We start from the raw sequence: 25,810 nt of genomic DNA, 5'->3' as shown, positions 1-25,810 counted from the left end.
CCCTCACCAGCATAACTGAAAAGAAGACAACCTGTGCCCCATTCCCTTGATCATTGCCCCCAAAGCTATGCAGTCATGCCTGATATGTTCCAGGTCTCCCCATCAACTTCACTAGTGCCCATGTGGAAGAATAGCAAGGGAAAGGATCGGACAAGCTGCATCAGTCTTTTAACAGCAGTCTGGATCAAAGCCCCAAGCAAGCAGCAAACCTCCCTAGATGAGGGGTCAGGTTGGCAAATGAGGTCGTCTGTCCCCTGCAGCAAGGACTTACTTGCTACTATCACTTGCAGTTTCCTGGTGTTGCTTCACCGCTCATGCTCAGCCAGCAGAGGTGCTTCATTGTCCAATTTTTTCTCATCTTATGAACACTCTGAAGCTTCTGAATTTCTTAGTTAAGAAAATATTTTTGTTGTGTTTGCTATTGGCTGGATGTATTAATTTCTCTTACTATAATACCCCAACAGCCAAGGAGGCGTGCCCTTGTTGGGTTCTTAGCAGCATGGAACAGAGGAGCTTCTCTTGCAGCAGCTGAGAGGTCTGAGGCATTTGTTTGTACACAGATGTTCTGTAGCAATTGCTTTTCTTTGTATCCTAGATTGTGCAGTAGTATCTTTGCTTTGAGTAGTGTAACTTACTGAATTTGGGTAACTAGTTAAGAGGTACTGCAGTTGGTCTCAAGCACGTTTTTCTGTGTTTCATTACTGGGCAAATCAGAGCATGAATGAAGGTTTGGCATATGCCCAAATCTCAGATCAGCATTGAAGATGGAGATGGCTGGAGTGTTCACCTCAAACTGAGGAATCAGAAAGTAGTCTGAGTCCAATAATAGAAACATCTGAGTTGCTGTCATATAACTTCAGAGTTATGTCTTTCATTAACCTTCACACAGTTTCCTTCCACCCCTGCCCCTAATCCTATTGAGTGAAGTTAACCTAAGGTATGTCTGCAGAGTATTGAGAATTGTCATTTATCACAGGAAAGTTGTGACCTGGAAGCTGGCAAACTTTTCTGTGTTGTAGCTGTTGATGCTTTGTGACTTTAAATGGCTTGGTAAAGGTAAAAAAAAAAATTACTATGCTCTGACACCTGGTTTGGCCATGTACAAATGTACATTTTGTGTACATAGGTAGACGTAGGTATACCTATTACAGTCATCTGTCCTGCTAGTGTTCTGCTGTTGGCTTTTTTGCTGGATAAAAGCAGAAAGCATAAAGTTAGCTTAAAAAAATGCTATGCTACAAGGTGAAACTAGCCAAGTCCCTTGTCCCACTCCCGGACAAGTTCCAATAGGATTGATGTATCCTGAGAATAAACCAAAACATTGCAGAGCTGGGTTATTGATTTAAGTGTTAGCTGTGGAATTAGAATCTAAATGTGAATATTTACAAATAAGAAAAGTGGCTATGGATTTTGTTGGAGCCATTCTCTATTTTGTAAAGTGCCCCTGTAAGTGATATCTAGCAATGTTGTATTTGGAGAGAGAAGTATGAAAGAGGGAAGAAAAGCTACTTTCTGATACTTTTAAAACATTTCTGTTTTCCTTGATTATGTTATTTTATAACAATGCCATAGAAGCTAAGTCATATAAATTAATCTGAAAGGTCTTGTGATATCTTTTAATATTAATTTGAATTAAGTTAAATAGGATTTTTATACTTCAATATGTAATTTAAAGAAAACAAAATATTTTATTCTCTGCAAGGTATATTTTCAATATGCGTAATTCTCAAAATACTAAAGCAAGATGGACATCAGCATACTGTTTGAATTATTAAAATATGTTTTTATTTGTATTTTTAACAGCTTAGTCAAAACAATTAATGTTCATGCTACTTAAAAAGTTAATGTGGAGTAAAAAATCAGCTGTGTAATAAGATAGGACTAAGCTTAGTTTAATTACTTCTCAGTTGCAATGAGCTAAGAACATAAATACAGATGGTTAACAGGGATCCATTGATGGCAATAATTTGCTTGCTGACTGCACCCTGAGAGACTGAGGTGAAGTATGAAAAAAGGGTTAAAAGGTGGATCGCTACAGACACTATAGAGAACACTGGGGCATGAACATCAATTTCTATTATATTCTAGCAATTGCAGTCAATATCTCATTGTTTTTAAATTGAATCTATTTATTTCTTCATATTTATTTTGAGATTTCTGTAAAGGTTTCTAGAATAAACATTTAGTCAAAATAGGAGTTACTTTTCAAGTAAATGTCGCCTGTCAAAAGTTACAAGTTAGCAATCTCCTTTAGGATACTCATAAATATCAGCTATAATTTTCATTGTTTCTTTCTTTTCAGAGAGACAGAGTTCATTTATTTTGCAAAATCTCTGCTAACTCTTGGACTTTGATATTAATGATACATTCCTACTTATAGTAAAACGGTGAAATGGAAGTTCTGTACTGACCTTCACCATTTCAGGATGTGCAGTCCAATCTGTGCACATTCCTATTGAACCAGAATAAAAGAGAAAAGAAGTTACATGGACACCTTCATGCTGTCTATTGTTCGTCTTCTGAAATATCTTGATTACCATGGCTAAATAGAAAACTACCATTTTTGTATTTTGTTTCGAACAGGTTTCCAATTCAAGTTGCTGCAGCAGCAGAGAATTGCCTTCTTACTTTATACCCATATTTGGCACTTCACGGCTCTGATCAACAAGTGATCTTGAAAAGCAGTAAGCAGTCAATCTTCTACCTCTTAAAATTCTATTATGTCCAGTAGTATTATCAATGTTTTCAGGGTGATAACAGGGACGTTATCATCAAGATAGTGTTTTTTCTCATTAATTATAAGGGGATACTGCAATTAAATGTTTAAAACAGTTTAATAGCTTCTGTTTTCTTGTTGAAAATGAGAAAAACTTATATAAATTATTAGGTAATGTTTATTGAAAAATATTGGACAAGTCTAGATCTTACAGAATGTTTCATTTTTAAAGTAGGAGTAGAGAAAACAGGCCAAACTGAGACTAAATTAACATAACATAAATTATATTGATAAAGAGTGATCATCAGTAATTCCTAGGACAACAGTTCGATATGTTTTGAAGAAAGCCAAAGAGAAGAAAGCCACAGGATGTGATGATAAAACACAATCATTATTTGCCTGTTGGTAATATTTTTGAGGCTTTTTGAAATTACTGTCCTTGAGGGCTGGAGAGCATAGCCGTATTTTAAGTTTAATAAAATCCTGGAATCAGAGACTAGAAATATTTTTATCTGCAGTGTTTATCTCTGCTGTTCTCTCTGTTTCTAGACCTCTACCTGTGTCCCTCCGTGCTGGCCTCATCTTTGCCTGCCTCCTGCCCCCCACCTTTCTGCCTGTCTCAGTGATCTGTTATGTCTCTCTGTGTAGCTGTGCTTATGGGAAGAGATTAGGATCTTTGTATAATTCCAGTTGGAAGGGATCTCTGATGGTCATATAGTCCAACCTCCTGTTCAAAGCAGGTTCAAGTATCAGGTAAATTTGTTATATTTTTTAATAGTTATTTAGATCTGATCGATTTTGATGAAATAGACAAATTTTTCAGGTAAGCAAGACATTCCTTAGGTCTGAAGTAGATTTAGCTTTGAAGACTGAATTCTGACCACATTAACTTAAAACAAGTGTGTTACTCAGACTATCTAAGAGAAAAGAGAGTTGGTACTTGTAAAGTCCAATAAGGGAATAGCAAGGAGAAGACAGGTAATGATTTTTTTTTTCCATATAGAAGATAGATACCATATCATTCATGGATCATAGCACAATTAAATGAAGATAGGAAAGGGGAAAACATTGTCTCTTGTAAATGTGTTCTTTTTGTTTTCTTTTTTTGATGACTAATAGATTATTTTTGCAAGCTTATCTTTTGAAGATGCTTTGTGGGTTTCCATTGAGGATTAAACAAAAAATGGAGTGATGGTTTTATGAAAACTGATCTCCTATTAATAATGAAATATTTCTGTCCTGTATTGATTGCATATTGATTTGTTTACTCTATCAGTCATTACCACTAAATTTCTTGAGTCTATTTTATGTATCTTTGTATAGACTATTTTGGTGTGAAATGATGTTTAATGTGACCAAACCATATTTCTACAGCGCAGTGGCTTTGAAGGCTATTCAGAAAGGCTTTGCTTCCACATATTTGACACCATGCTCTTGTTTTTTTTTTTTTGCTCCAAACCATATGAGTAACAGTGCCAGCAATCATAGTCATACAGAGTTCTTCTTACCCTTACTGGTGTGTTTGCTTCTCTAGAAACTACACTGTGTTCATCTTCTACTCTTGTTATGGAGATTGGCATCAGAGAAAGCTAGCAGAGGATGCTGTAATCCTATCATAGGCCAACATGAGAATGTCAGAACATATGTCCTGACAGAACTCATGAGTTGATAAAGCATACTTTTGAGTTTGGTTTGTAAAGTGTGATGCTGAGTCTGAAGGCGCTTTGATGATGGTATGCCGAGACTCGTTATAGAGCTATGATCAAAAATGCCATAGGAATATTTTGTCCATGACTTAGAATTCTTGAATTGGTGCTGTTCTGATAGGTGCTTTTCAGCAAGTGTGAAGAACCATCCTGTAAAACATGCATATTTTTTCCATTAATTGTAAGTAATTTTTCTTTGCCCCTGGCCTAATTACCAAGTGAGATTTTTGTCATGAGTCAAATGAAAACTGTTACTTGATTAACTGAAGCACAAAACAGAAAAATATAGAACCAGATTTCAGTTTATAAACTGCTAGAGCACAGGCAATAAAATATGCTTGTAATGTTGTTTTGTAGACAGTAAAGACTGCAATAGTGGAGAAGTCATTCTGCATCCATGTTATAAGCTGCAATCACTTTCCAGTAGTGTTTCCTCAAGTTCCTTTGGTGCAACTTTTGAATCAGGCTATGAAGATTCTCAATCAGGTATTGTGCAGCTGTTCACTTTGAACACTTTGAGCTCTTATAACTGCTTTTCAGCTTACTGCTTTAAAGAGATAGGTTTTACATTTGTAAGTTTTACCTTAAAGGCTTCTGCACATGTAATCAATGAATATTAGGGAAAAATGTTCTCTCCTGTGACACCATGGGGAACCTGGCCTGGATTACAAAAGCAGAAAAAAAAAAAAGTAACAATAAAAAAAAGTCAAATCCCATTTAAAATGACAAATCCATGGGAGAGTCGGCAGAAAAAATAACTATTGAACAAACCCAAGGGTTCAGTTACTAAGAAAGACATTGTTCCTGTAGTCATGAACTAACCAACCATATACACTCTGTAAATATGCTATATCCTGCGAAATATGCTCAGCTTAGACTTTGACATTTGTACTGTATTTATGAAATACTGTATAAAGACAACTGTTGTCAGTGAGTCTCTGCCAAGGTGCTGCTCCATATGAACTAAGAATAATAGATCTTGTGTAAGGTTGTCAGGTGACCAGTATCTGAGGCTGTTGACATCTCTCTTCTTTCAGCTGCTAGTTTTCTGACAAGGAAGTTGGAACATAATCAGACAGGATCATGGAATCACAGAATATTAGGAGTTGGAAGGGACCTCAAAAGATCATCTAGTCCAACCCCTTGCCAGAGCAGGATCACCTAGAGTGATCCTGTAGCAGAACAGCAGAAGTTACTGCTGCTGTTTCATATCTGTTAGAATTCCACTCTTGGAGATCTTTGTGTGATCATTCTCTAAGGTATTGCCAAGACAAATAGGGGTAGTTAAACAGATTAAATAGTAGCTCATTTACGTGATTCATTTTTAATGCAATGATATGAAGAGTTTAAAAGATCTACTCAGTTTCAGGTCCGAAAAGGCAATAACCACTGGCAAAGGTAGCAGTGACAAAGTGAGGAAAGTAATCTTGTCAGCTGGTAGAACTGCACAAACTCAGATCTAACTGCATGATGATCTTATAAAGGAGGATTCTCTTTTCTCCATATTGTATTGTTTTTTCTTCTTAAATGCCAAGAAGATTTTTTATTCACTGTCCAATGTGTTAGTTTTATTTTATTTTTATTTTTTTTAATTTCATCATTTAATGAAACGTTAAAACTGCAACAATGGTATTAAAATGCACCTTCAAGGATGGTATCATCTGATTTATTTGTGCTATGATAAAAATTTCTCAGTTGTTTTTTATGCAATATAAATATAATATCGATGCTGTTAACAACTAGTAGTTTTTAAAGTATTTAATTTAAATTTTAAACAGGACAGAATTTAGGAGGCAGAAGGGCTAACAGAGGGGAGAAAAGTCCAAAGGCTTCTAGATAAGCATGTGGGCTTAGTTATACTTATACAATACCTGATAAACTGTTTGAACTAAAGTCGGTTACTGAACCGTGCTCTCTGATTTGGTAGGGAACTAGCGTTGACTAGCTGATAAAGCTATACCTACTGGTACTGTATGTAAGACTGTTTCTTTAAGATTGCTGTCTGTGGTTTTGTAAGCCATGCCTGAATCTATTTTTTTCTGATTGGATAATAATTTTTTCTTTAAGTGAAATTAGGTTCCAAGAAATACAAGTTGTTCTATTCCCAAGATGTGCACATGTGACTTAATTTGTTTACTCCTGAAAGAAGTTGATAAGTCAGTGTTTGACAGGTTTTTTTTTTGTTTTTCTGAAAACAATCGAGTGTTTAAAAATGTTTTTATACTAGACAAAATCAGAGAAATAAGGAATCTTTCTGGATTTTTTTATGTATCATTCAGAGTCATATTCTACTTTTGAAAGTGAGAGTGATGAAAGCAAGAGTGAAGAGAGTGAAGCTGACAGTCAAAGTGATGGGAGAGAAAATAAATTTGAATTATCATTTTTTCCTGGAGAGCACAAAAAGGAATACATCTTCTTTCAGAAAACCGTAACTGCAGTTAAGAATTGGTTCACTCTCTTTGGTTGGTCTAAGGGACAAAATCCTATTTCAATACCACGTTCACTAAGACGGTAATTCATTTCTGTTTAGAGCTAAGTTATATCTACCTAATAGAATGTTAACATATATACTAAAGTGTTCTGAACATGGTCAGAGGAAGATAAACACAGTCTAATGTACTGTTGTATATTAGAATTGTAGCATTGATGGGCTGTTTATAAGAAAATGTCATTCATGTGTTATTTTTTGTTTTTGAAAATGTTTGCAACTATGATGCTGTGATATATCATAATGCAATGTATGTTAAATATGCAGTTCAAACTATATGTCACCTGCTTAACTGAAGCAGATTCTGCTCCCAGAATGAACACAGTTCTAGCACTTGTCCCTCCTTTGGTGGCATAAATAAGTGTTCTAGTAATATGTCTTTTCCCCCTCCCCCCCATATACTCTGAAGATCAAGAAACAGATGGGAAAGCAAATTTCATAATCAACAGTCTTGCAAACACCCTCGAAATATATCAGTCTTAGTGTCATCACTTAGTTGGTCTTACCTAGCTTGCTACTAAATAATTAAGAATCCAGTTTCCGGGGCATTTATAAACATGATAGAAATCAACATGATGTTTGGCAGAAAGCAGTGATAAAAATTTATTTATGAAATATTGCACATATTAAATGTTTCATGCAGTTAGAAATTCTTACAGTATTTTGAAAGTTCTGTAAAAAGGAAAAAGTGCTATACTTTTCAGCCTTCTTGCAGCTGTTTTTACTTCATGGTTTATTGAATTTATCATCATAATATATATATAATGTTAGCTTGTTTTATACATTTAAAAGAACAGTATCAGAAGGTTTTTCTTTCTTAGTGATGTATGTAAAGTCCAGATGAGCGCTTCGAAAGAAAAGACTTTTAAACAAAACCTTGGCAAAGATACTGTTTACGACATGTTATTCCATCTGAGTGGACTGTTGTTACCAGGCATTACAGAGAGCCAGTCATTGCCCCGTGATCCAGTTGAACGAATGTTACAGTGCCACCAGCAGCATTCCACGTTGCTTGCTTTCCTTAAGTAAGTACATGTATGATAAAATATGCATCTCTTTTGTTTTAATTTTTTTATTAGCATAGTTTAAGGATAATTCCAGCTGAAAAATACGCAGTAAGTTTAGGATTTCATTTATACTGTATCTTTTGTAATCTAAGATTTATGTACTATAAATTTCAATTAGTTTTTACAGAGGTTATCCTCTGCAGTTTATGCTTATTGAGGTGTCCTTTGGTAGGGTTATATCCAACACAGGAATTCCACAGGAACTCTGCTTCCTTAGTTGCAAAAGAAGATGACTCTCAACCTCATTCCTTAGACAGACTCAGTAGATAATCCGATCAGGTTTGTCATTAATGATTTTACCTTCCACTGATGTCCTTTGTCCTGTAATCACTGTCTTTGGCAAAAAATCTGTAGTTTAACTTTTTAATCTATTAGTCTTTCATATTAATAATATCTGAAGAAATGGAAACACTACTCCTGCTGCGGAAAATATTTAGTTATTAGCTATCTTCATTGATACTCTTGTCACATAATATGGAACAATTGTCAAAGATGGTGCACATCAGAAAAGGTTAACAAATTCTTATTCATCCTTATTGGCTGTTGATGCTGTGAAACAGAGAAGAAAGTTAACTTCAGAGAAAGACTAATATCATGAGATGCTTAGAGATCATCAGAAGCCCTGAAACACAGCATCTCTGCTTCTTCTTAGTGGCCTCACATAGTGTTCAAGAGGCTATAAGGCCATTTAAGAACAGTCATTTACTTACTGTTGTAAATACAGGTATCTTTTCCAAGGTATCTATCAACAGAACTATTCCAAAGAGTGATAAATTACAACTTTAAAAAACTTTATGGACACTAGTAATTGTGCTGTTTATCTGCCTTTATATCAAACACCTCTTTCTGTTCCATTATAGAATTGTACTTTCAGTTATTCCATCTTCCTGGGAACAATGAATTGCCTTATTAGCTTTCTCAGTGCACTGAATCAAAAAGGCTGATAGAAGATGGTAAAATGTGCTGTGCACAACTTGTTAAATTTATCTATCATAATAATAATAAAAAAAAAACAACCAAAAACCTGCAACTGAAGAACTCCCCAAACTGTCTCAGTCTTAACATCAATAACAGATCAACTGAGTATGTAGACACAGAGAAACACATGGGCTTTGAGATGAACTATTTACAATATTAACAGGGAAATTAAAGAAAAGGTTTCCTCTGGGTCCAACAACACTGAAGCTTTATTTGCAGCTTTCATTCGTGGCATTTTTCCAATGAAGACGCAGAATAGCATTCTGTGCATCATACAAAATATAGTGACACATGATTTTGCAGCAGTGGCAGAACAATATCTTTGCCTTTCTTCAGTAGTGAAGAACAATGCTTATAGATTCCTATTGTTTTCACAACTTCAACATCCATCCTAACCCTAAGTAAAGGAATCGATGGGTATATCCGATTGTATTTTCCCATTGTATCTTAAGGGCTAGAGTCATTAGGCAGTTGACTGCTGAAGAATGTCTTGCCATCATATTGATTGAAAACTCTCACTAATAACACCTTGCTGATTCTTCTGAAGAACTATTGCATCCTTCCAGAGAGTAAGACCTAATTACGTGGCAATATGATGTCAGTAGATTCAAGAGATTTTACTATTTATTTTTCTGAGGTCAGCGTGTCAAAAAACTCTTGGTTCCAACCTGAGGAAAATACTTTCTGCTGCCACTGCCTTAGGTCTAGTGTTAAGCTAATACACAACTCCTTGAAGAGCAGTCAAGGCTAACTTCAAGCCATGCTTCCTCTTTTGACCCCTGTTGCCCTTGTTATCTGTTGAGTTTGATGAATCCTTATATAGGCAGGTTGATTTATTCTGCTCAGTTCCTATCAAGAGAGATGCAAGTGTGCAACTGCTTTTCAAGGGTGGAACTGACGTATCTTTCAGAGCCTTTCACCCTTCTGTATGGGATTTTACAGCCCTAATTCAATTTAATATAGACTTTGGTCTTTCAGGACTGATATTTCTTCTGTCTAGTTTCAAATGTGTTTATCTCTCTTCTGTAACTCACTGTTTGATAGATGAAGCCATAGCAAAGGAACCAAAATAACATCATTTCTCATTGGGTGACAGTGATATCTACCATCAGTCATCCTCCAAATCTGAGTATGTCACCCAATATCTTTGAGTAAACCAGAGGGCCTTCTTGGTCATTGTCAGCTCTGGGAAACACTTCTTTTCCTCACCCTGATTGTGTCAGGTGGCCTGGGCAGACAAGGTAAATTCTTAGCAATTTTTAAATTTGGATAGTGATGTGTATGCTTTGAAGCTGGGAGCATGCTTACCCAGTTTACTGAGTCATTGCACTATAGAAAGAAAGAAAGATAGAGAATGTCTCTGTACCTTATTTGTCTGAAGCTTGTTTGTTGTAAAATGCAAATAAAAACTTTTATTCATTACTGAAAATTAGCAACACAAGGGAAAATATTTCTTCAAGATACAGGTGAAGAAACGAAAGGACATCATTAATCTACTTACATTAATGCTGTAACAGAAAGGTCTTTTGATATACCTTATTTTGTTTATATTCTGGCAGCTTCTGGCAAGGAGGCATTCAGATTTCTGTCCTTTTACATATCTTATGCTTCAAGTGTGCTTAACAAAGTCTTTTCAGGAGCTTCCCTCAAAATATTAATTCATTGAAGTTTCCTTAAAGAGTTTTCTTGGGATATTTTGGAGCACTCCTAGATAAAGTAAAAATTTTTTTCCAGCAACATTATTACATTTATTAGTCACTTGAGAACACAAGACAGCTCAATTTAACAGTTAACAGAGTTTTGAAGTACCTTTGCTTACCACCCGTAAGACTTCCAATATCAAACCTGCAGACAGATAAAAGCATAATCAACATTTTTAATTCTACTTACGTGATGTAACACTGGTTCTTTTACTTTCATGTGGAAATGGACATTATGTGTTTTGATGCTTTGTGCTATAATAAATCCTTTATGGAGAAGCAATTCTGATAAAGAAGCCAGTCTGCCCAGAGTTGTATGTGCTTTTAGCATTTAGTTGTAGGCACAGAAATTGAACGTGAACCTCATACATGGAAGCTGTCTAAAGCAATTAATAGGACTGGATCATCAGTTCAAAGTATACTCAGAACTCAGAAGAGCTTACACATAGCTTGAGCAAGTTGAAAAACTTGGACTGCTCTTTAAAAGAATTATCTTGCCTACCTGCTTTATGATTTCAGAAGCCAAGGAGCATATCTTCCTCATGTTTTGCCAGAATTTCTGCTTGAACCTGATGATTATAAGAAATGGATTGAAGTGCAAACTACACTGAAGGTAGGTTTGGGTTTTTTTTAATGTTTGTTTCATTTTTTGTTCTTTTTTTATTTTTTAATGAAGTCTACTTGCTTATTGTCAGTCTTCTGAAGATCAATGGAAGTCCTCTGTGGTCCGTGACTTTTCCTACTGTGGTGACTGTTTTGGATTGCTTAAATCTAGGCACATGCATGAGATAGAACAGAAATTTAAACTGACATCAAAGTTTATATCCTCCTCCTCTGGTTTTCATCTTCTGATACTCTAATACTTGCAATTAATTTCCAACAGATATGTTTTCTCAAAGTAAAATTAATTTTACTGTTTTCTACTGAATTTGCCTTTTAAAAAAATATCCTTTGTGTTGCCTGTCCGTCCTGATTGCTGCTTTCAATTCCTGTCAATTCTGTATTGTGCTTCTTATTATGGTCCTAATGCTGATTGCTGTTTCACTATAGTAGATGTTATCAGTCATTTATGCTGTTGATTCATTATTGTCCTCTTGTGAACTTCCTATCCAAACTGCTGAAATGAATGTAGAAAATAAATCCCATTCCTTTATCTGAAGGGTCACACATCTGAGGTGAAAAAAGATGTGAAAAACTCAGACATATTTAGTGACAAGCATCTATTCATTCTGGAGGACAGCATATTTGAGACAATGAGCAAACGATCTTGGACAGATGTGCTACTGCAGACATACAAGGTAAATTACAGATACATTTACTGCTTAAACTCTGAAAACCTGATGGCAAAAAAGCCTTTGTTTGGAAAAAGCAGTATATTAAATTTGTGCTTTCCAAGCAGATCTTTAGACCTAAATACTTTTAAGTATTTTATTTCTCTCTAACAAAGAAGAAAAAAATAACTGAGAACATATTTTCATTTTCTGTGTTCTGAAACTTTAACAGTGTGTTAATATGTTTCAATTAGGAAATGCTATGGTAGAACACTCTGCATTTTGTACAATCAAATATTATAGAAATATTTTATAACAAATAAAGAATGTGTGTAAATACCTGATGGGAAGGTCTAAAGAAGACAATGCAAGATTCTTCTTGGTAGTGCCCAGTGACATGGTAAGAGGCAGTAGGCATGAACTTAAATAGGAAGGAAATCCCATGTAAACATAAGAAACTTTTTTACTGTGAAGGTGATCACTCACTGGGACAGGTTGCCCAGCAAGGGTGTGGAGTTTCCATCCTTGGACATATCCAAAACCCAACTGAACATGATCCTGGCAACTCACTCTGGCTGGCTGTGCTTTGAGCAGGAGGTTCAGACTAGACAGTCTTCAGAGATGCCTTCCAACCTTAACTATTCTGTGATTATGTGGTTATTTACTGAAAAAGTATAATAAAGAATGACAAAAATTATGTTAAAGAACGTATGTAACAAAGATGTAGAGTCAATCTGAAATTGAAAACAATGAGGAAAATAGCTGAGAAAGGAACAGACAACAAACAGTATGCATACAGAGGCTGAGTGTGATGGCCCTAAGGAACATGGATATGGAAAAATGCAATCTTAGTGACCAGGAAGCAAGTAACTTTGCTAGTTTTTCAATTTCCTGAATTATTCATAGCTACATGACAGACTAGCACAGAGCAGGAAACTCCCAAAATTATTAGTATGCCTGTGTGTTGGCTTGGTTTTGATTATTTTTTTTTTCCTGATGAGATGAAACTCTAAAAAATAGGTAACCTGAAATGTCTTGTTTCAATCAGGATTCTACTGGGTTTACATGGCAAAGTTTTGGCAACAGGGGGCTACAGGAGTAGATTCTGTTAGAAGATCCCAGAAGCTGCCCCTTTGTCCGATAGAGCCAATGCCAGCTGGCTCCAATATGGACCTACTGCTGATAATTTCTGTAGTGTATCATTAACCTAATTTTTTGTATTGTTAGAAGAGGGATCTGATGAGATTTTGTTTAAACCAATCAAACCAATGAATATTTGTATACCACATTCAAATAAATCTTGTGATTTATTTAGTGTGATTAGTAATATGAAAATGTTACCTAATTAATATAAGGAAAATATTTTCACTGCATATTTTCTCAAAATTATCAGAGAGTGGCTAGACTGTTAACAGCAGCCATATGCACTTGCTGGGTATGCTCCTTCAAAGATAAGGCTGTAGTATATGAAATCAAGCTGCTGATATCTTGATGCTCACCTGTTCCTTATAAGAACAGAAAATCAGGTCATTTGTTGTGGAGAATAAAAATGTCTTCATTGAATTTTTGGCTTAGAGGAAAAGGCTTTGGATTTGTTTTTTTGTGGGTTTTTTTTTTTTTTGGGGGGGTGGTTTGGGGTTTTTTTGGTATGCATGGATGTGCATTTGTTTATTGGGGTGTAGCGGAATGGTTTACCAAAGATGTCTCTGACTGGGGAGAAGATGAGCAGATGCAGTGAGAAAGCTGGGGGTTTATTGGTTATGTTCTCATGAAAGGCTTAAAATGTAAAGTTAAATATAAGGTAAGAAGTGGAAAATGACTTGAAGTTGTGTAGTAGGTGGTTACTTAAATCTGTGATTGTTTTTTAATCTTCTAAAAACTTATATAATTTAATACTTATTTTGAGGTGACAATAGTTCAGCTTTGCTGGTGCCTCAACTATGCTCTAAAAGTTTTAATCCTTTTTAATCCTTTTTACCATCTTCTTCCGTGTGTGCATGTTAAGTGTGATATTTTAAAATAAACTCGGTAGCCTTTCCAATATCTGAGAACAAAGCGTTGTCATAAATTTACACCAATGTAGATGCGAGCTACTGCTGAAAGAGAACATGTCTTAGATGGTGGGGAAAACCAGATTTTCCTGGCTATATTTTTCTGTCCTCTGCTAGAACTACTGGAGTAGGGTGGTGCTTCCAAATAGATCTTTCATCACTTTGACCATTGGTGTAAACACAAGAATGGAGCAGATGTTTACTGTGGATGTGAAAAAGTTCAGGTTTAGATCAGTTTAAACCTATTGTGAAGATGTGCTCTTCATCATTCTAGTTCCTTTTCATGCATGAGAAGCATATTTCAGCTTCTCATTCATTGTTCCTTCATTTTTTTTAATCCTTTAATAGTACCTTTTTATTTTATAGTATCACATTCCTCTTTCATTCATCTCTCCTGCTAATGTCTTAGGAATTATGTGTCTCAGCTGTACTTTTTTTGTTGTAGCCTTGTGCGCTTTGGCTAACATGGTATTGAATTCAATATAATAAAGCATAAGCAGAACTCTTAAGATAACATGACTGCACTGGAACTAGTTGCTTAACATTCAAAGTCCTGTTCTCTATTCCAAACCCTTTTGTTCCAACGCACTTTTGACAAGGGTGACTGTGACTGCTGCTGAACAAGTTTTTTTTTATTTGTTAATTTTGTAAAAAAAGCATCAGAATAAAGAAAAACAGGATGTGAACTGTCAAGACAGCAAGATTGGTTTATATAAAAGTATTTATTCGAGCTAGTGTTGAAATATTCTGAAGTTAATAGCATGTTTTGTTTCTAAATAGCAGTTTCGAAGGCAGAGACGAGCCTTTTTGTGATTATAATAGCATGATTTCAAGCAAGATAAGATGAAACAGAATCCTTCCTTACACATGTAACATGCTGCAAATTTCAGAAAATATTAAAAGAATTCTATTGAATAGAGATGTTTTTGTATCCAATTTTATTTTAGAAATAAAGTGCTGTTATTAGAAATACTTAATAATAATCTTTATCAATGAAAATATCATCCCATATTGCTTTCATGCCCATACCTTATGCATTATGGTCCACTTACTTGTTATGAAAACTTATGTTGCTCCAGAAGTTACAGAGGAAAAAATTTATACATAAATCCAGCTTAGAAAAATGGAAAATTAAGTTTATTCTGAAAAAGGGTAGAACCAGTGGAGAATAAAAAATTAATCAATCATAAATACATACTTTTAGTACTATTTTTGAGCAGGGGCTAAAATACTGCTGGTATCCTACAAATCCTGACAATAATGGAAACACATGGATCCTGACCATGTGTTAATTTAACCCTTGAGTCGGGCCAGATTTTCAATAACGACAACCTATGTTTAAATTTAATGAGCATGTAGTAATAAGAATGCTTTTAATAGAATTTAATAGCTAATTAATATAGTTTCCTAACCTTATAGCTGATTTTTTTTAATAGTGTGCTCCAAAAAGCCACTGTATGCTTATGTCCTGGTCTTTCTGCAGTGTCTCAGTAGGAATGTAGACATGTGAGCATCTTGGACTAGGATGGATAAGACTTTTCATGTTGAAAGACAGTAAAAGAATGTTTTATGGATAAATGAGGTTTCATATTTTCTTCTAAATGTAGTTGTCATTAATCTTTCCTGTTTTGATCCTTTTGATGAAACATAGGTTTATACTGATGAAGGAACTTAATTAACCTGCAACAAGTTAACCTGCAAGGACACTACTTTTTGAGAAAACATGAAATAGTATATATTTTCTTGCTTTGCTGTTGTTTTATTCAGATTTGTATCTGAGGATGCTCACATAAAAGTATGAGATTTCTTTCTCTGTTAAGATAGGTCTATGCAAATCAATAAAGCGCCATGGAGAGAAATCCAAATATTTAAATTAAGTTAGCTCAGCCATCTGTACATGGAACTAGATTATGCTGAAGTGAAATGCTTCAGGGTTTAAAAAGAAATTTCAAGGTGACTCAAATTTTTTTTCAATTGTAATTAAAAATGGATGCTATGAATTGAGTCTTCTGTACACTAATTTTCTAATTTTCTGTAAACTAAGTTTTGTATATTAGTATATCACTAAAGCTTTTCTTCATAAAAACTTGAAAGCAATGGATGACAGTCCTTCATGTCATCTGGGGAAAAAAAAAAGAAATCCAGTAGTAAATATGAAAGCTGTGAAACCACATGGCTGTAGCTGTATCATACTATATATGAGTGTTCTTCCCCATCTGCAGCAAATGGAGGAATTAAAAAGTTTTAGCACTGCCTCAAGAAACCAATGCTTTCTCTAATGTACCTGTTAAAATCTGGTATTGGAAACTAATATGAAAGGAAACGCTCATAAAAGGCATGCAAGCTGTTTTCATTCTGATTGGATGAAATGAAATAGCCGTTTCTTCATGTATATATGTATCAGGGAATTAGACATCGCCAGGAGTGTTTAAGGGTCTAAGAAACTGGGCCCGATTCACATTTCAGAATAACATTTTACTGAATTAGCATTCATTGCCAATAGACATTGTCAGTTATTAGTTGTTAGTCTTTTTTTTTTCTTTTTTACATTCTCCAAACAATTCTCCTTAACAAACTCAACCTAATTTATCTGTGAATACATGGCACGATGGAGCTGATGCAGTGTAGTTAGGATTTATTGTCAGCTTCCAGTCTACTGAGACCTCTTCAGAGTTCCAAGACCATTTGGAAGCTTCAGTTTACATTTTGTTTGAGGAAGCAAAGCAATTCCCTAAAACCTCAGCAAACCTTTTCTCTTGTGTTATACATTTATGCTAATGTGTAATTTCTTAAACCTTTTCTAAATTAGAACAACTTTTGAGTTTGAAGTGGTTTTTTATCATTCGACTTGAAATTGTTCTTTTTACAGTTCATGCTTAAAACCTCTTTTTCTAATTTCAGGTGTTTGTTCTTCCACGTGTTTCTTCATGTAATATCACTGATCAGTTCAACTTGGAAAGCGTGCAGAACATGCCAAGGATAGAATCAGGACCTTTATCCAGTAATATATATTCTCCAAATGAACGAGCCATCCTCACCTGGTTGAATAAACATTATGAAAAGAATCGAAAGACTGTGTGGAAAGATTGTCAAAAAGGTGAAATAATTCTTTCACTATACTCTTCCTTCTAATACCCCTTTTGTAGGCTTTAAAAATTGCTATTCATGGAGATATTGTGACAACTTGCCACTGAAAGTATTTTTGGAGAACAAGCTATTCACAGAATCACAAAATCACAGAATGTTAGGAGTTGGAAGGGACCTCGAAAGATCATCCAGTCCAACCCCCCTGCCAGAGCAGGATCACCTAGACGAGGTCACACAGGAACGCGTCCAGGTTGGTTTTGAATGTCTCCAGAGAAGGAGACTCCACAACCTCTCTGGGCAGCCTGATCCAGTGCTCTGTCACCCTCACAGTAAAAATGTTTTTCCTTATGCTCAGATTGAACCTCCTATGCTCCAGCTTGCTCCCATTGCCCCTTGTCCTGTCATTGGCTATCACTGAGAAGAGCCTGGCTCCTTTCTCCTGATACTCGCCCTTTATTAAAATTTATAAACATGAATGAGGACACCCCTCAGGCTCCTCTTCTCCAAGCTAAAGAGACCCAGCTCCCTCAGCTGCCCCTCATAAGGGAGATGCTCCACTCCCTCAATCATCTTTGTGGCCCTGCGCTGGACTCTTTCAAGCAATTCCTTTTGGAATTGGATAGCAATAGCAATTCCTGTTGCCTACCCATATGTATTTCCTTTCCTTGTGTTTGTGTTCCAAGATCAGCATCTTTTGACTAGCACTGTTCATGTAGTATCTTCCGTGTCCTTTAGTTTCTAACTAAGCATCAAGGGTGAAGTGTGGTGAGTCTTCTCAGTTTTTTCTTTCCACTAGTGATCTCAGGGTGGAGTAATTATTTTGTCATAATACTCCTGTTAGTAGTCACATTAAGTTGTTACTATTTGAGCTTACAGTGATGTGATTGAGAGCTAGCTTTTCAGAATTTTTAGAATATTTTTTGTGTTACCTTCATTCTAATGCGATTTAAGAAGATAATGGAGACCAAGGTTCCACATTATAAATCTTATTCTACTTGCATGGTCAGTTTGATGCCCTATGATCACTTGAGTAAGGTTGGACAAAATGGCCTGTTCTGTTTAAGACTGACCTAGGCAGTTCTGGTATTCAAATCTGATGAAACTCTTCAACCAGTAGTAATTATTACTTCTGTTTCCTTGTATGATTTCTCCCCTTTGCTCCTTGACCCGAACTTCATTGTTTCTTTCAGCATGAATTTTGAATGAGTAGTTAACACTGAGAAAGGGCATTCTCATGCTGATCAGGGAAGAACTCCAGAAGAATGGCTCATTAGCCACATATCGAAAAGGCTGTCTAGTGTCATTTTTGCCTTGAGTGATTTCTGACCTGTCTGATTATTGGATAATCTTGTTGCCTGACATCTTCCATAACTCTGATTTGGGCATATTTTGCACCTTGCATATGCTTTGAATATTGCATTGCTTTTCTTGTTTTATCTGTATAGAAGCAAATTATACTAGATATGCTCAAATGTGTTGAATAATTCTGCTGCTAAGGTGGAAAGGTCAGTCTATACCTTCTGCATCCAGTAGAAACAGATTTCTAGCTATCAGCTCATAGTTTGGGTCTGATCTTAGCTTCCCAGGCTAAAGTAACACACCCTAGAGTAACTAGGTGTATTTGCAACTCATTATTTTCTTACTATCCGTGTCTAGCGTCTGCTTTATTGAAGCTGTCTTACAGTTACACTCTGCTCTGATGAGCATTATCTGAGTCCTGTCTGTATAGTTGACAACTTGCAGAGAGAATGGCTAGCTACCTGGCCAGTGTTGTAGCTCACAATAAATGCTGCAATAACATGTTCCTCAACACCACTGTATGTTCTTATTGTAGACTCTAGTAATACCTAGATGTTGAGGTATGGCTTGCCTTGTTCTGGCCTGTGGGAACTTGATGAAGAGAATATGAATGTCAAAATGCATCTTATTTATCATTAAACTTTTAATTGAGTTATAATGTCTATGTATGAGAGGGGAGAATCTAAGCCATGAAGCACAGATCTAGTGGCCACTACCAGACAAAAAAACCTTCAAATGTCTCAGTCCAAGTGGAATATCTACTGATGATGCATTTTAAGGAGGCAGTTATTGAAAGTATTTGCTTTCGTTGCCTAGCAGTATGTAATAAATTACAATATTAAAATGAGTTTGATTTTCTTTAATGAGTTGTCATATGGCTATCAGCAATTGTAAAATAAGATTTTTTACAGTTTAGTTCTAAGCACTCTCCAAAATTAGTACCTGAAAAATAGTGTGGTTCTCAGAAAATAATAACTTCTGTTAAATCATGCTAATAGGACAGATAACTCAATAGGTTAATGTATTCCCTTGTGCAGACCTGTTTGGAGGTTTGCCTCTGGGTCACAGGTGAAGATGAATTTTGTGGTTACTGCCAGGGGACTTTTATGTGTATTACAATTCTTTCTTACAATTTCACTTAATTATATTTTTCTGCTTTCAGAGAATGCAAGATTGGAATAAGAAGGCAGAGGTTATACTTGCTTTTTGTTTGTGGGAAGTTACAGATACTGCCTTGCTATGTTGACTTTTATACAGCTTTTTTGGTTCGTGAGTTCTAGATTCTGTTTGCTAGAGGGCACACAGAAATAGCTTGGTGTAGGCACATAAGCATGCCCTTTTCTTTTGCTTCTATGAAAATTTCTCTCAGAAAACTACGTAAATGAGCATTGCTAAAGATACAGTAATTTTAAAAAAAGACAAAATTCTGATAAATTATGAAGTTCATAGTCTTAATCTTATACCTCTGCATTATAACTTCGTAACTGTGGGATCTTGCGCTGTTCTGTTCCAGAGAAGACCTGCCTCAAGATCTCTTTGAATCCTCTGTTTTACCCTTCACTTTCCACTTAGTAATTTGCTTTTACTCCCTCAGAATGAACTGGTGTCTGTTACAGTGCTGTTCTTTCTGCTGAATGGAGCAAAGGATCAGATGACAAAGGACACAGGAAAGATTGAGGTACTCAATGCCTTCTTCACCTTGGTCTTTTACTGGTAAGACTGGCATTGAGCAATCTCAGACCCTCATGATGAGTAGGAAAGTCTGGAGCAAGGAAGACTTAGCCTTAGTGGAGAAGGATGAGATTAGGGAGCACTTAAAGAATTTGAACACAAGTCCGTGGGACCCAATGGCATGCACCAACAAATTCTGAGGGAGCTGGCCAATGTCATTGTGAGGCCACACTCAGTAGTTGTCAGGACTATTGAAGGGAAGTTCGGAAGAAAGAAAATGTCATTCCTATCTGAAAGAAGAAAGATCTGGGAAGCTACAGGCCAGTCAGCTTCATCTTGTTTCTTGAGATACGGATGGAGAAAAAAAACTTGGAAACCATTTTCAAACATATGAAGGGCAAGAAATTGTTTGGGTGTAGTCAGCATTAATTTGCAAAGGGGAAATCACACTTTACCAGCTTGATTGCCTTCCACAATGACATGACTAGCTCAGTGGACAGATGGAGAGCAGTGGATGTTGTTTATCTCAACTTTGACAAGGCTTTCAACAGCCTCCTGTAACATCCTCATAAACAAACCGATGAAGTACAGACTAGATAAGAGGACAGCGAGATGGACTGAAATTAGGCTGAATTGCCAGGCTTAAAGGGTTACAGTCAGAGGCACAGAGTCCAGCTGGAGGCTGGTCACCAGTAATGTACCTCAGGGGTCATTAGACTGAATTTATTTTTTAAGATCATATACTGGAGAAGAACTTGCAAACCTTAGCAGAGGTAATATTCTGATGTACTGTTGGTCCTTTAAATTTTATGATTTAGAAGGTATTAGATATTGTGACATTTTAAATCATGTTAGCCTTAAATTAAGCATTTAAATGGGCTTTTTCATAGGAACAGATAAAAGTGTTAAGAGGAAAAACATCAGTTGAAGTATAATAAAAGTTCATACAACCCAACTGGAAGTCACAGATATCCTTAATTTTGTAAGAGTTTATGTTGGTAATATTTGCTTAATATCAATAATTTTAAGAGAACCATTAGTTCTTTTATTCTTGCTACAGTCCAGTTCACAGATAATTACCACTTTTTGCTTAATGTTTATGCACCTGCATGTTATCATCCAAATACTCTGCATGGAATAGAGAATTAGCCCTGACTAGCAGTATGTCTTGACCATGGAGCTGCTTTCAGCTCAGACTAGTCTGTTGGCTGATCCATTCCTACTAAATAAATGACAACCTATCCAGGCCGCATTTCTCATTTTTTCCTTTGCTACCTAAGCTACTTAAAGTGAAATGTGACAGTGAGCCAAGCCTAAGCTTCTGCAGTGCAGAAAGGTTTTAAATATACATCTTTACTACTTTCTTCTGAAGTTGAAGATAACTATGTCATTCATCAGAACTCTTCTCTTGCAAGAGTTAAGATCTCAGTATCTTAAAGAGACCATTAGAGAGGAGTTTACTATCTCCACATCTTCTGCCCGTACTGCTACTAAAAAATAAATGTGTTTTAAAAGCAGTTTGGCATATGTTTTGGGAGGGCAGACTTGTAATATGTCTTATTGACCATAAAATGGAAAGCAATGTTGAAATTTGAGACTGAATGCTGTAAAATTGCAAAATGCAACTTTGCCTGTTCTGCTGAGACCTTAATTGTACATGAAATGCAAGATTCAGTGCCCACTTAAGGCATTATGTGGGCAATAGTAACGATAGGAGAGCAAACATAAATTCTATCAGTATAATAAATTTTCAGCCTTCTACCATTCCTTATCTTCCCATTTCTTTTCAACATTTCTCTCTGAAAGACTAACTACTAATAGTATGAAAAAATAGTAGTCAGGAAAAGCCCTTAAAAAGTTGCTAGAGTATTGGAATGCCATAAATCAAAACCTGTACTTCTAAACAGAAAAAAAATATTGCAAATTAGTGAATAAAATTGCCACCTGAGAAGCTGTATGTCTCTTCCTTATTACGATTCTTGCTATGGTGAAAAAGATAAATTATGTTTTGGGAGATAACGGATTTTCTTGAGTTTATCCCAGGACGATCTAGAAAGAGTAGATAATTCTACATTTAATATAAAATTTTTAGAGAATATGACAGCCAGTAAATTTAACAATGACTGAACAGTCAGCCTAAGTCTGAGGTGTAAGAGCTGTCGCCAGTGTAGATACATCTTCCTTTTACTGGAAAGTCTGCTTAGAATGGAAACTCTGCTTAAAAGGAAAGAGAAGTGCTAATGCAGTGCCAATGTAAGTTGATCTGACCATGTTAGGCACAGGAAAGTTTTGGTTTTGATACATTTTATTCAGTTCACTTTGTGAGATGGGTTAGTTGTTGTTGTTTTTTATTTTTTTTTAAATTATATCATCTGCAATAACAGGGTTGAAGAATTAAAGACTTTAGTGTGAGATGACATGTCTTCACAAAACTATGAAAATTAAGTAGAATTCTTGCTTGGTTTAAAACCATTCTTTAAAAATTTTAATTGGGATTGTTTCTAGTATAGGAACTAAAAACTCGTAGTATTTTTTTTCCCTTATTTCTGTCCTCTCTTGCTTTTTTCCCCAGTTTTTAGGAAGAGCGTTTTTTTTGGTGTCCATTAATTCTTGCTTCTTAATTTCATATTTCTTAGAGACAATTGAGAAACAAGAGTTAAAGAATATTTTTTTTTCTTTGAAGGGTAGAAGGGAAGAGTCTTATGGGATTTCATATAAGATTTCTTTCATTTAAGATGAAATGCTGATAGTGCTACTTCTGCAGTGCACACCAAATATGTAGACTGAGTGCAGTGTAGATGTGGACTTAGTAATACAACTTCAGATGTTTTTGTGCGAAGAAATCATATTTTAGACTATGAACATTAGAAAAAGTTCTGTTAATTCAGTGTAAAATTCATTGAGAACAGTATTTAACTTTTATTTTTAATAAATAAAATGAAGCAAGGATTATAGTATTCATTCTGAAGCCAGTATAGAAGCCAGGTATGCTGTAATGAATTGCTGTGATTTATTGCATTTTAAATCAAAGTGATCTATAAATGAAATGCTGCAATTAAAAAAAAAAGTGTCGAAAGTGACATTTTAGTCTAGAGGCTTTTAGTACCATTCAGTGATCTTAAAACTAGTTCTCTTTACAAATGGAAACTTTCAGTGGAAAATCAACAAAATAGAGTCTGATATAAGGTAACACTATACTTGTGTGATGCATAAAAACCTAAGGAATTTGTTACTTTAAGATATTATTTGGGATAAGAATCAGGGAAAATAAAACAGAACTGCATAGATAGTGAAAGATGATTGGAAAATTTTATTAGGAGCAGAAAGGTAAATGTTCACCCTTCAGGGTAAAAGCTGCCCGCAACAGATGGGAATAAATGACATATCCCCCGTGTATCCATTTTTCTGTCATTGCCCCATGTGGTGCTTCTTGAACTTTTCTGCTTAGAATTATTATGAATTGACAATGGTATCAAACCGATCTGTCCCTGGTATTTCAGGAGTTCTTAGAACAATAATTATCAGTTGATGAGCAAGTGTTGAAGCATCCTGCCTGTACTTTGCCTATGAGTCTCTCACTAAAGACTTCTTGTTTTCCATGTTAGGATAAACATAGCCTCACATGCTGCATGTGCTGAAGGTTGACACATTCTTGTTCTGTTAATCCTAAATAAATTTTAGGAAAAATATAATGGCCTTTTTCAAAAAATATTTGAAGGCATATTTCCTCTCTTCTTTGTTAAGCACTGTATTGTATACTTCAGTACCATCACTTTAGACTTTGTCCTAGTTGTAATGTTAGCACTTACAGAAAAGGTTATTGCTACATATTTCTTCTGTAAATGTTTGTATTATTCAGTACCAGATTAAAGCTTTTGAAACAGGACTGTAAGTGTTATTATAGCTATAGATTCGTTCCACCTCCAGAGATTTCCAAATCCCAGAATAGGAAGTTGTTATATAATATTATAAACCATTATTACTGCAGTAATATACATTAAAAAGGACATACTGTGATAGTTTAAAGGTCTATCTAGCTCAATATTCTGCCTGAAGTAGAACATGCTTAGAGATGAGTAACAATGCAAACATATGGCAGTACTTTCTTTACACACACTCTGAGACTTCCTGAATTGAAATTCAGTACTACTTGAGATGGAGGTGGTACTTTTGTAACGTTGTGCTAGGTTTTTATTCTGTGAGTTTGTTTAATTGTATTTTGAACCTGTGCGATCTTCTAGGGTTGCACCATTTTGAAGCATTAAGTAGGTTTAAAATCTATATTGTATGTAAATTTTTTTGCTTTGAGCTTGCTGCTTAATAGTGCAATTTGGTACTTCCTTTGCTGACAGATTTGTGTATTCCACTAGGCTATTTGACAATAGTGTCTGGTTCTCACTCTGTGTCATGCCTACTGATATAGATTGCTGTCATATCACCACTTAATTGTTACTTTTCCTTTGTAGTTCCATAGTCTAATACATTCATTTCTTATAAAGTGTCATTTTATACCATATCAGTTTCAATATTTTTATGTAAATATGTTAGTTTTATTTGGAAAGTCTTAGAATATTAGCCTAACCCTATATATTTTTCCTCTGTTTTCAGTAATTTAAAATTTGAAAAAATTGCTTGTGGCTATCTAACATAAGATTTATCATTTGTGAAGACATCTGTTGTGCCTTCTTATGCATATATCAGTTGGATTTTGCAACTGATAGTGAGAATTTAACTTTTTTATTGCTTATGAAAACAGCAGAACAGCTTCACAAGAAATACAGTAATTTCTTTAAAGATTTATTGCTGTTCTCACTTTTTAAAAATATAAAATAACTCCTAAATATAATAGATTAAACAAATTCTGATCCTTTAAGAGTTTTAATGGTTAAACCATTTTGTTCTTTCTGGGTGGTCTTATTATCCAGAGAGTACCAATATATCATACTTCTGTGTTACAACTTTCATTCCTTTTCTATTGGAATTTTTCTTTTAAGATCAATGGTAATTTTTCATGGTCATCTTTTCCAGAACAAAAATAACGTGATGTGTGTAGTGGAGGGATTGTTTTAAGTTTTTACTGTGTAGCGTTTTTTGGGGAGGGCTAAACCATGTTGTTCTACCAGAAAGATCATGATTTTGGCTTGCCAGTCATTTTGTACTGTTTTTTTTGTGGGACTGATGCCAAAGGTTACCTTCATGTATCTATTTAGAATAAGATTGAATATAGTTTCTTCTTGGCTTTCAGAAGAAAGGGCCAGCAGTTTTAACGATTTAATTTCCATTGTTTGCACTGAGATATGTTAGCTGTTTTGAAATAGTGAAATGTTTTACTTCATAATTATTGAGAACAATGGCCTCTGCAAAGAATACTAGAATTCTTGAGCCAGTCAGCCATTTCTCTGAGGTGTTTTCTTTGAATAAAAACACTGCCATCTATCTTCAAAGAGACACTTTTTACCAAGAAAAGAAAAATATCTTTGTAAACATTTATCTTTAAATTCTCTTAAAACATAACTTTTTACAATTGATGAGGGATAGAATAGTGTGTAATAGGAGGCACAAAAGGTGTCTTCAAAAAGTTGGAGGAATTGGAATAAAAGGGGATAGTAGAAAGTAAATTGTGTATTTCTGATGTTTTGCAGCACAAAGTAAGTATAAACCAGTTTTGGTAAGGCAGTGAGATAAAACAGTGATAGATCAGCTAATAGCAAAACTTGAAGAGAACTCACAGCTAAACATAGAAGATAGGAAAGGGAGAAAGAGAGCAGACATAATA

At 35.2% G+C, this 25,810-nt stretch overlaps 1 protein-coding gene across 1 annotated transcript in view; it reads left to right on the top strand.

Moving 5' to 3' along the window:
- The window catches only part of CHDC2 (calponin homology domain containing 2), a gene marked incomplete at its 3' end in the record, with an annotated part of 58,405 nt that overhangs the window by 24,990 nt on the left and 7,605 nt on the right, over window positions 1-25,810 (top strand). The window contains exons 7-13 of the mRNA XM_010191388.1: window positions 2,584-2,684; window positions 4,780-4,908; window positions 6,702-6,933; window positions 7,732-7,935; window positions 11,175-11,268; window positions 11,816-11,953; window positions 16,879-17,074. Of these exons, the coding sequence (XP_010189690.1) occupies window positions 2,584-2,684; window positions 4,780-4,908; window positions 6,702-6,933; window positions 7,732-7,935; window positions 11,175-11,268; window positions 11,816-11,953; window positions 16,879-17,074 (1,094 nt within the window). The remainder of the gene's footprint in view (window positions 1-2,583; window positions 2,685-4,779; window positions 4,909-6,701; window positions 6,934-7,731; window positions 7,936-11,174; window positions 11,269-11,815; window positions 11,954-16,878; window positions 17,075-25,810) is intronic.

The sequence above is a fragment of the Mesitornis unicolor genome, unplaced genomic scaffold (genome assembly GCF_000695765.1).
Source record: "Mesitornis unicolor isolate BGI_N332 unplaced genomic scaffold, ASM69576v1 scaffold11469, whole genome shotgun sequence".
Lineage (NCBI taxonomy): Eukaryota > Metazoa > Chordata > Aves > Mesitornithiformes > Mesitornithidae > Mesitornis > Mesitornis unicolor.
This window is presented reverse-complemented; position numbering and strand designations above follow the sequence as displayed.